Raw genomic sequence first — 11,968 nt, 5'->3', positions numbered from 1 at the left:
TCTTTTGTCAGGTTGCTCATTTTATTTTTCTCACACCATTATATATTCTCCACAACCTAAACAAAAGACCTTTGAAAGCATTATCTCTCTGAAAATATACTCTTCTTTTTTTCTCAAACATGTACATTGCTACACAAAACAGGGAGATTGAGAAACAGATCATTTTAATATCAGTTGGAGCTTGGGGATATGGAAGGATGGATATCATACCACACCAAGTGATCCTGAGCCAGATGGTTAGGACACATTCATAGACATTCTTTTAACTTAGGAAAACAATCATACTGTACATTGCAGATTTACTCTTGCTTTGGTTTTACATTTAGTCTGTACATACAGTGTTGATATGAGTCTGTAAAGCACTTTTTGGGGTAAGACAGACTGTTAGGGAGTTAGACTACAGTAGCCCCTGACTCCATAGTATATAAGCTGTTCAATAGATTGTGCCCCTCTACACACCCATTTGCAGTCTTTTCATTTTACCGCCTTATATTGCTCATTTTCCAAGTATATATCCACATTTTCAAAGTGATAGAATTTTAAAGTACAAAGTAATGAAAAAAATTTAACTATATTATATTATTTTCAACAAAGATGAATTGATTATATCTTTACATCCCAGTGTTCATCTTCAGTAGAAGCACCTTTGATAGCCATTGCTGCTGTTAATTTTTAGCACAGTCAAGAAAACATCCATTGTTCTTGTCAAATTGTTCAAGCTCAGTAAATTTGTTTAGGAATCATTGAAAGATGACACTTTTCTAATTTGGTCTCAGGCCTGAAACTGAATCTCTCAGTAAACATCAGTACCTTTTTCAAAGACATTATAGTTTGTCTTTGGCATAAATATTTATGTAACTGTCTCAGTGAAGAGAAATCCATACAAGCATCAGATTTCCAGTTTTCTTGTTGTCTTGCAGTATTACCTAACAGCCTTGTTGCAAACAAATCATTGTCCTTCATCCTGGGATACAAATATAATTTAGATGGGACTCTCTCATATATATGGCCTTGGTTGAAGGGTGGTCCAGCACTGCTTCTGGTACACATATACTGTGGCAGCATGGGTTTGAATGCAAACCACAATTCCTTCAGCAAAAAAATAAAATGAAATAAAATAATATCTTATATTATATATATATATAGAATATTACTCCATATTATCTCAATAATGGCTGTCAAAGATGATTCCACCAAAAATGATTTCTAGGGTGTGATGAAGACATACGCAGTCAATACATTCTGTTTTCATTTCTTTGTAATTTTTCTTTCACTTAAAAGATGTGCAGTGGGTTATATAGATCTCCATTTAATAGGTTAATTTTAATTTAATTTTAAGGCAGCAGAATGTGAAGACGGTGCAACTTCACAGCGACTGCATCTCTGTCTGAAGTCACGGATAATTAGATTAAGAAACACAGACAACTGACTGACTACCACGTGGAATGTTGCAAACTACAAGTAACATAAAGCACTGCTTTTATGAGCGCCGTGACAGTGTGGGGTCAGATCATTAAAATAAACGACCATATCAGCTCACTGTTCCCTCATCGTGGTTTTTACTGGCTTCGTTTCAACAGTCTTCTCTCAGTGTCTGTGTATCCCTCAAGACTCCATGGGACCCTCATAAGCCTGTCTCCCCAGACTTGCCTGGTAACCTCCCCCCTGTGGGGGGGACCTGAGCTGGACTGTGCTCCCCCAGGATGGCGGCGATCAGAGCCTCTGGAGCTGAGACCCCACTGCCGGGGGACAAAGGGCTGCGGGGGGTGAGCGGGCTGATGGGAGAAGTCAGGGTGTCCTGCGGTGAGACCAGGCGCTCCTTCTTAGCAACCGAGCAGGGCAGGCGGCTGCTTTGGAGCCCGTCTAGAGAACGAGGGTGCAGGCTGAGTCCCTGCAGGGAGGGGATGGGGGTGTTGGGGTGAGCAGGGCTACGGCTGCGGCGGTGGCGCCGTTTGCTTTTTCCCGGGCTTGGGCTTCGGGAGCTGGCTGGGGCCAGCAGGACCAACGTGCTGTCGTCCTCTGAGCTGACGTCGGAGCTGTCCCCGGCCTCACCGCAGGCTGTGGAGGCCATCGGGCTGCGCGCAGGGACACGGATCTATGGGAGACAGGCGACGGTTCGACAGGAGTAGGTGAGAAGGGTTGGGAGGGCACACGATGAGGAGAAAAGGAGGTGACCCAGTAGAACTACATGAAAGACAGCCATTGCTTTCCTCTCTGTTCATCGAATGAAGGAGAACAGCAGAAAAGGTCCTGACCTGAAAGGGTGATGTCACTCCAATGATAGTGTTCATGTTGTTGCTGTAGAAACCCAGAATGTATTCCCCGGCTTCCCGGGGTAAATCCTCCTCTGCAAATGTCACCTGAGGAGAAACGTGGAACAGAGTGAATAGAAAGATATTTCACACCTTATGGGATATCTGAGGTTGATGTAGTGTGTGTTTTTCAGGCCTTGCATCGTACCTGGGACCCGTGATCTACCTTGGCCCACAAATATGCTACATAGTCCTTGTAATGTTTGAACCCAACCTGTAAAGACAACCCAGAGACTGGTTTGAAATGGGACACAGACACTGGGACACAATAGAACCGATATAACCTAGTTATGCTGTGAGAGATACCAAATCTCTCTTACTGGAGGTTGACCGGTTACCTTGTATATTGCAACCCAGTCCCATGAGCTGCGCTGGAAGCTGGACCTCACAGTGAATCTGACTGTGGCGTCAGAAACTTTGGTCCACTCCTTCTCATAGTCCAAGGTAACAAGGGGAAGGTCCACTTTAAATGGGAACTGGGGTGAGGGCATGAGAGACATGTTTGAGTCATACAATTTCAGAGGGCGTCAGGTGTCCCAATGAGATGGACTTACATGTAATGAGAAGACAGCAGAGACAGGCTTGTGATCGCTACAGGTGTATCCCATGTGACTGCGGTAAGACTGTTGCACCACTTTGGTTGCCCCACCCAGCCACGATGTCAGGCCGCGTTGCAGAGCGGCATTGTGGGTTGGAACAGGGGAGCCCGTACAGCGCAGACGCCACAGGATTCGGTCTGTCCACGCTGGCTTTCGCTTTTTACTGCTGTAAGTGCGACCGAAAGAGAGAGGGACTAGTTGTAGACAGAGGTCAGTTAGTTAAAAGAAATGTTATCATACCAATAACTAGTCTGATATGTCGTCTCAGGAGTTTAGGCCTATCTATGGCCAGGGAACGTATATGCTGTGTGTATAAACGTTAGAAGAAAGTTGTACACAGCCAGGTGTTTAATGCATTTACCCAGGGCCAACTCAGTCATGACTCCCATGGTCGGCCAGTACAAGATCAGTACTTGTTCAAAATGGTGACCCAAAATATGAATACAGTACATAGGAGTACATATGAGTAAGCTACAAAGATTAATCTTTAACTAACATAAAAAATGAGAATACCCATCATCCTGATTGTTCAGACCTGTCTTCTTATCCATGCTGAGCCCAGACATTTGGGCTGGTTGGTTCTCCCCCCTGGAGTTCCAATGTGGAAGTGTGTGCTGGTAGTGCTTTGTCTAACTGCTAATGCTAACGTACAGATATCATAACAGATGTCTAATGTTTCTGCACAAAGAAGACAATTCATCCAACCCAACATGTATTGTTCTACATACAGTTACATACCTGGTGTCGTATGTGTGGGTTCCAACATCAAACTTATATGTGGGGGGGAATTTGAGAGGGCCTTCTAAGAAGCCATCTAAGATGGACTCACTGTTTTTGGCTATGTTGAGCTGTAAAACAAACATGTGGGAATAAAAAGAGAGAGAGGAACAGAGAGATAGAGTGATGAAAGTTGACCACTTGACCTGATGAGACTGCATAAGTGAATATTTTTGGCCTATAGTTTTTGTGGTGCTATGGCTCTGTTGGTATTGGATGGTCGTTGGTTCCAAAGATAACAGGAGATAACGGGTCTTCCGGAAAATTCCATTTGGACTCTTCTCCATGTCAAATGAATATATCCTACAGCTTTCTCACCTGGTCTCTCTCCCAGAGCAAAGGGAGCTTATTGCTGTCAATAGCACTCTTAACCACATGAATGTCATAATCCTCGATGCGGAAGTTAAGATCCCCAAACCAGAAGACCACGCTAGGGGAAGAACACAGGCGCATCATCAACCAATCAGAGCACAGAATTAGTACCATGAGTATTTCCTGATCACATGGCATAACCATATGACCTCAGCATCCCTCCCCCCTTGACCCACTCATGATCCAGAACGCCAGAAGCGGTCACGCCCTCAAACTGCTGTTGCTGCAGGATGCTCTCGAAGTCCTCCATTCGCTGCTCGAGGTTCCGCATGTGAGCCGGCAGGTGGCAGTTGAGGAAACACACCGGATGGCCGAACAACATCATTCTGGCACTTACGCCCCCTTTATTACCCTGGGGAGGGAAGAGAGATACGCACTGTGAACAAGTAACACACTGATGGATGAACAATGGACGCTATCCGAGCCTCTGGACGGAAACAACCGCTGGGACGAGGATGAAGGGACAAGTAGCATTTCGGTATCATCAGCAACTGAGAGCCAGACATTCCTGCAACACTGACCTCACAGAGTAGAACCGCTGACATCAACACGCCAAAGAAGGTCACCCACATAAAACTGTGACACGCACAAACCTTTTCCTCCCTATTTATGGCATTTTATATTTTTCTGGAATCAGAAAGCTATTTGTGAAGGTGAACAAGGGTTTTAGTACTCCGCATTTAAACAAGCTACTATTCTGGAGCAGAGGTTGCCAGGGGTAACACTCACCCAGTAGCCCCCGAGACCCGTGCGGGTTTTTTCTGTCTGCACCTCCCGCAGGAATGGAAGATGGCAGAATTTAGAAAACACCAACAACAGGACCCCCTGCATACGCTGAGAAGCCACCTGCAGCGGTGCAGACAGAGACACAGAGAGATAAAGACAGATCGACCTTGAACAGACAAAACCTGTATTAAATAAAGATGCATTTTCGGATGCGATTGTCACAGTGTACTCTGTCATGAGTGTGGAGAGTAACTATAACCATAGAGATTAAATCAGTGACCTGCACATCACAGAGAGTTAACTCCTTACTGACCAACACATATCCAAAACGACTGAGCGTGTCCATGCAGAGCTCACTCCACTGGTCAGTGAAGAGAGCATCCTTCAGCCGCTTGTTCAGCATGGAGTTCACTTCCTGTAGCCTGCGTGGGGTGGTGGGGGACAAACAGCTAAACATGGTGGTAGAGGTCAAGGCCGTGAATAGAGGTAAGATGGAGGAGACATTCAGCACTGTCTTCCTGGCACTGTTGCGTTGTGATTGGACCAGAAGCTCACCCAATGATAAACATGTCTATGCTCCCATCTCCAGCATGCGGCCCAAACAGAGAGGTGATGTCATCAGGGGGAACAGCAGAGCCCACATTCCATGTCACAATGTGCACCCTGTTAGACGACAACAGAGAAGTGGTGGGAAGGCACACCTTATGTTATCGCTAGTGACGTAAACCCCTACATTATAAGTAGTTAAAAAACTATCCCTTCTTTTATTGATAAGTATGTGGAAACCGATATAAGGACTAGTTATATAAACACAGACATTATCAGTAGTTACGTAAATGCTACATAACTGTTCGGTAACATTGTAATTATGATGTAATAATGTAGAACTAAAGTTGAATCCATACTTTACACCTACTTGACTCAAAATGTCAAGTGCCCAATGAACATGTCATAGCCGAAGCCCTTGACCCTATGGTGCAAATGAAAACTTCACACTGCACCTACGGGAACAATCCAATCTAATATCAGTACCAGAGCTTTTAGTTACTCTGAAGGAACAGAAAGAGAAAAAAAGGGCAAGAGAAAGAAAGGACTGCCATGGACCTCTGAGAAGTTAATTTGTAGCCTGTATCCAGTTTGTTCAGGTCTGACTGCTTTCCCTGAGATATGTGGTATTTCATTAATGTAACACACTGACGCACATCCAACCATCATATTCCAAACCAGTTCTACATATCATAGAAGATGACTTCTGTCAAGCTGGTTTCCCATTCCAAGGGGAGAGAACTGTCTTCATGGAACCTGGCAACAAGGTGCCAGAACAACAACCTTTCTCTCAACGTCTGTAAGACTAAAGAGATGATCATGGACTTCAGGAAGCAGCAGAGGGGGGGTCATGCCCCCATACACATCAATGGAGCTGAAGCGGAGAGTCTCCAAATTCAAGTTTCTCAGTTTGTTCATCAAGGATGACCTCACTTGGTCCAGACAAGCAAACTCGTCAGTGAAAACTGCCCAAACATGTACATTCCAGATGCTCTGATGCCCTATTAGTCAATTTAATGGACATTAGGATATTTAAAATCAAAGCTAGTTTACATTTTCTTTTTACATCTACATTACCGCCATACTTGCCATTTCTACAATATCCAATACTACTACCAATATTGCTGCTAATCTACAGTACTCATTTTAGACTGCTGCTATGTACAGTGTTATGTACATGATCGCATTATCCTCTTGATACATTTAAAGCTGTGTACATTTTCTTCATAATTATCACTACATAATTGTAGTGTGCTATGCCACCATTCATAAGCTTATTGCACTTATATGTATCTAATATTTCAATAACTATCAATTGCTGCTAGGTCACACTGTTATGTATATTACTGCCATACATGGCATATCTAAACGTTCGACAATACTACCCAGACTGCTGCTCTATCAAAATACTTCCCAGATTGCTGCCAGTTTACAGTATTATTTTTTATACTGTAGTGTACATTGTTGTGAATTGTGGCTTTATTTTATTATTATTTTCTATCTAGATATATTTTTGCTTTTTAACTCTAACTACGTAGTTTGTTGGGTGCCATGTAATTACAATGTCATTGTACAGGATGATGCTGTGTTGTTCGGTGCATTTGACAAATAAACCTTGAACGGAGACAACATGTTACTACTGTATGTCGTCATAGAAGGAAGCTCAGAACATGTCATATACAGTGGTCACGCTATTGAAACAGAACTGAAACATGTGCAATCTGTCTCACCTGAACCCGTCATCCGTTTCACCTTCAGTCCTGTCAGTAAATATGTAGCCTGTATCCAGTTTGTTCAGGTCTGACTGCTTTCTCTGAGATATGTGGTATTTCATTAATGTAACACACTGGCGCACATCCAACCATCATACTCCAAACCAGTTCTACATATCATAGAAGATGACTTCTGTCAAGCTGGTTTCCCATTCCAAGGGGGGAAAGAGAACTGTCTTCATGGAACCTGGTAACAAGGTGCCAGGACAACAACCTTTCTCTCAACGTCTGTAAGACTAAAGAGATGATCATGGACTTCAGGAAGCAGCAGAGGGGGGGTCATGCCCCATACACATCGATGGAGCTGAAGCGGAGAGTCTCCGAATTCAAGTTTCTCAGTTTGTTCATCAAGGATGACCTCACTTGGTCCAGACAAGCAAACTCGTCAGTGAAAACTGCCCAAAAATGTACATTCCAGATGCTCTGATGCCCTATTAGGCCATTTAATGGACACTAGGATATTTAAAAACAATTCTAGTTTACATTTTCTTTTTACATCTACATTACCGCCATACTTGCCATTTCTACAATATCCAATACTACTACCAATATTGCTGCTAATCTACAGTACTCTTTTTACACTGCTGCTATGTACAGTGTTATGTACATGATCGCATTATCCTCTTGATATATTTAAAGCTGTGTACATTTTCTTCATAATTATCACTACATAATTGTAGTGTGCTATTCCACCATTCATAAGCTTATTGCACTTATATGTATCTAATATTTCAATAACTATCAGTTGCTGCTAGGTCACACTGTTATGTATATTACTGCCATACATGGCATATCTAAACGTTCGACAATACTACCCAGACTGCTGCTCTATCAAAATACTTCCCAGATTGCTGCCAGTTTACAGTATTCTTTTTTATACTGTAGTGTACATTGTTGTGAATTGTAGCTTTATTTTATTATTATTTTCTATCTAGATATATTTTTGCTTTTTAACTCTAACTACGTAGTTTGTTGGGTGCCATGTAATAACAATTTCATTGTGCAGGATGATGCTGTGTTGTTCGGTGCATTTGACAAATAAACCTTGAACGGAGACATCATGTTACTACTGTATGTCGTCATAGAAGGAAGCTCAGAACATGTCATATACAGTGGTCACGCTACTGAAACAGAACTGAAACATGTGCAATCTGTCTCACCTGAACCCGTCATCCGTTTCACCTTCAGTCCTGTCAGCCTGTGGCTGGTTCTCCATAGCGCCCCCTGGACAGCCAGTCCTCCGTGGACTGGCTCCCAACCCAGGTGTGGCGCTTGGTTTGGGGCTGAGGCTGGATGGTGGGGTGAGGCTGGGCTGGGGCAGGCTGGGCTGGGGCAGGCTGGGCTGGGGCAGGCTGGGCTGGGGAATGAGGTACGGCTGAGGGCTGTGAGGACTCTGAGGGCTGCGGGTCAACTGGGGCGAATCGGTGGGGGACTGGGACAGGCAGATCGGGCTGTGTGGTCCCGGGATGCGATTTGGTATAGAGGCCTTCTCCTTCATGTCAGCCTCGGAACATCTGGAGGAGCCCAGCGGGGTGGGTCTGGGACGGCTGATATTAAATGGAACTGCAGGCTGTGTCTGCTCGGGCTTCACTTGGTCTGGCATGTCACGAAACCCAGAGACCTGACCCGTACCCGGTCCTGGGAATTTTCCCGACCCCCCAATGGGACTAGTGATAGTGGTGTCCCGGGCTGTAGTTCCTGGAAAAGCATTTTGCCCAGGTTGTCCAGAGGCTCTTGCTGGTACTGTGCTGCTTTGTTTCTCCTGCAATTGATCCATCGACCTGATTAATATGCACAAACCACAGGGAAGGAATGGGAGAGGAATGTACAGTCTGCTATAGAGTTTAAAAAAAATAAAATCATGTTATTTCACATGAACCTGATAAAGAATAGACAGAACAATGACATTTATATAGAGATATATCATCTATTCACTTGCATATAAATTGGGTGTTAATTGATTAAACGTTTAACCAGGTCACTTGAGCCTAAGGCCTCATGTTATTATTTTTGTGATCAGTCTGTCTGTCTTTGATTCTTCCACATTTGACTGCTGAGAAAGAGAGACTGATGAACAATAAGGTGTGTGTGTGTCAAGGACAGCAAGCATCTTCTTATGTGTCCTCTTGCTCCAGCGCCACTACTGTTCCCATGATCAGTACAATGAGTGGTTGTTGTTTTTATCTCATATGGAGGACAGAAGAACCTATGGCTTGTCCTGGACTCTCTTGGGAGAATGTGACAAAAACACACTACCATCACGCCACCAATATTTCCTAAGTGTATTGTGGGGCGGATCCCAGAGGGCTGTGAAACATTGGTGGAAGATTGGGGAAGGGTCCGCCCAGAGATTTGCATAATGGGAAGGCCTAATATCATTTTATAACCATACTGTATAAAAGTGTCCGACGCTTGGAAGCCGGTTGTTCTGTAGACCAACAAGGGTCGGTTGCACTGCAGACCAGCACGGCTTTATTACCTTAATAAAGTCCACTATTGAAACAACTACGTTTTTTGAGCTTTTTGCTGGGAAAAAGGGGAGGATTCTCAACAACACTGCCACGCCGGGCGTGTGACTGATACATCACTGTAGAAGGAGAGGCGTGGCCTTCTGTTTGTTTGTCCTTCACAACACCCTCCCACGTCCTCCCCCTGGCCACAGACTGTCTCCACCTATCACAGAGCTTTCTAGCTCTATTGGCATGGAGCCAGAGGTGGGTAGAGGGAGCTGGCTTGCACTGAGCACCTGTTCACCTCCTTCCCCCCTGCCCCCAGACATCAACACCGTACACAACCCCAGGCAGTCAGTGGGGACCCAACTTTCTACCCCAGCCCGGTCTACGTTCCTGTTGCTTAGCAACACATTTCAGTCCCCCAACCCCCTTTCCATCCGGTTACTTCCTGCCCCACACTCCATTTTCAACCGCTGTGACGGTCTAACCCTCAGCAATACAGAGCTGCGTCCCTCTACTACACTGTAACACACACATATCGGGGCAAGAGACAGCATCAGACTGTGGGAGAGGGAATCTTACAAGCCTCTGCAGCAGCAGTGCAAAAACATTTGGGGTCACAGATGGTAACGCAAAATTGAGTGGGGTCACATAGTCCCAGTGACACAAAGGACAGCTCAGTTACTAGACACATTGTTTGTCCGTTGGTCTGAAGAAATGAAATACTCCCATGATTTATGTATTCGCCTCAGAGTGGCTCTGCACATGTTACGTCTTAAATGAGTAATGTTAGTCTGCACATAATACATTGTTTGTGAGCACAGGTGTGTCAATGTTTGTAAAACGCGACCAAAAATACTGTTGTTAATGGCGGTATATAGGCTGTTCAGATAAGGAGTTATGTAGGTGGACTATTGAACTACAGATTATACAGATTCTACTCATGTCACACTTCAACTATTATATTACATAGAGGCTAACATCCCTTGATACAAGTCTCCTCAGCTATGCACTGCACGGGCACACACATTTCTCTGAACTACGCAAGATAATAAAAACAACAATGTGTGATCATCAATCAACATACATAAGAAATCACATAATGACATGCCGTGAGGTTGCGCCCACTCCCGGGGCAACTTACCTTTCATCTGCAAGGTGAAATGCTTCGCCAGAGAATTGGTCTCAAACTATCGCAAGGTAGGGCATGGTGCAATATATTAATCCCAATTTAAGTGATATGTTCAAATATATATATTGTACTGTAATAGTCAAAATGACACCCTTTTCGTAAACGGCTTCTAAGACACTGCTGAAATACAGCCTTCTCGTGGATCCCGGTACGCAAGTTTAGTGTCCTACAACATATAAAAACGGTCGCCTATGTACCTGATATCCAGACAGTAAACACATCATCGTTGAAATGTTAGTTACAGTGTCTACATGCCAGAGCGTCTCCGGGAGATGAAGACCGTCCAGTTAACGGACTGCTTCGGGCGCCTGGTTCCTGCTACCTGCTGTTTGATCCGTGCAACTGTTTTTTCTAAGGGAGGAACACACAGCACACTCAGTCATGAGGCTGTCTGATTAAGTCTTAGTCAGAGACCGAAATAAATGCACGCAAAAATAATGTTAACCTCCAAATCCATCCAAAGTTATGCCCAGGTTAGGCCTAAATTAACCGGGCATCTGTCGTGCCTGTGACGTACAAATTAATCCGCGAGTTAGCCGAACACCGGCATGCCGAGAATTAAAATGTCAAGCTATAGGATACCTTAATGCACAGCACAGTCGGGTAAAGATTTCGTTACTGAACACTGCGCAGGAGCGCCCAGCGCTGGTGCCCCTCGTGACCACTTTATTCGTCCGAGCGCATTTAAAGCAATACTTTGAAAAGTAGGCCTAGCTAAAATCACTCTGACAGGATCCGCATAGATTACATAATTGAACCGTTATGTACGTGAACAATGATGGCAGCGTAAAATGTAGGCTAAATGGCATGGATCAGATGGATGTCCCCGGACTGGTTAAAAAAAAAAAAAAAAAAGAGCAAAAGAATGCCATCTGTCAATCACGTATGTTAACACTGGGGTGTCAAGACAACACCCCAGTGCGTCAGAGGTGCAAACGATTCAATTTTATGGTGAAATCTAGGAACAACGTCAACAAATATAAATGCAAAAATATATAAAAAAGAGACACAGTGCAGTCTGTCTGAATAATAGACTAGAGGCATTATTTACCTACCAGAGCAGTAGACAGTGTAACTGTTTACCAATCAACCCATACGCAAAAATTATATATTGGAATATTCCTCAGTAAAACGGAAACAGATTTACATATATTGGTTAAACGTATTTATAATATACATTTAAAAATAATAAGTAAAACAGTAAATACACCCCATTACT

The 11,968-nt window shown here is 43.9% G+C and overlaps 1 protein-coding gene across 3 annotated transcripts; it reads right to left on the bottom strand.

Annotated features, from left to right (window-relative positions):
• On the bottom strand, nt 1–11,531 carry LOC105014853 (phosphatidylinositol 4,5-bisphosphate 5-phosphatase A). Of its 3 annotated transcripts, none has more exons than XM_010877502.5 (13): nt 10,702–11,531; nt 8,265–8,885; nt 5,342–5,449; nt 5,100–5,208; nt 4,790–4,906; nt 4,237–4,412; nt 4,007–4,118; nt 3,650–3,759; nt 2,867–3,077; nt 2,651–2,788; nt 2,461–2,526; nt 2,256–2,360; nt 1–2,095 (listed from the first exon to the last, which is right to left on the bottom strand). In XM_010877502.5, the coding sequence occupies exons 2-13, from the start codon at nt 8,879–8,881 to the stop codon at nt 1,625–1,627; spliced, it is 2,340 nt and encodes a 779-aa protein (XP_010875804.2). In that variant the 5' UTR covers nt 8,882–8,885; nt 10,702–11,531; the 3' UTR covers nt 1–1,624. The 3 variants fall into 3 exon arrangements, with proteins under 3 accessions (XP_010875804.2, XP_010875805.2, XP_028981138.2); XM_010877503.5 differs by having other exon boundaries at nt 8,265–8,866; XM_029125305.2 differs by lacking the exons at nt 8,265–8,885; nt 10,702–11,531 and adding an exon at nt 7,063–7,357.
• Nucleotides 11,532–11,968: the final 437 nt, after the last annotated feature.

Source organism: Esox lucius, chromosome 14 (genome assembly GCF_011004845.1).
Source record: "Esox lucius isolate fEsoLuc1 chromosome 14, fEsoLuc1.pri, whole genome shotgun sequence".
Classification (NCBI taxonomy): Eukaryota; Metazoa; Chordata; class Actinopteri; order Esociformes; family Esocidae; genus Esox; species Esox lucius.
The sequence above is the reverse complement of the archived record's forward strand: the minus strand, read 5'-3'. Positions and strand labels throughout refer to the sequence as shown.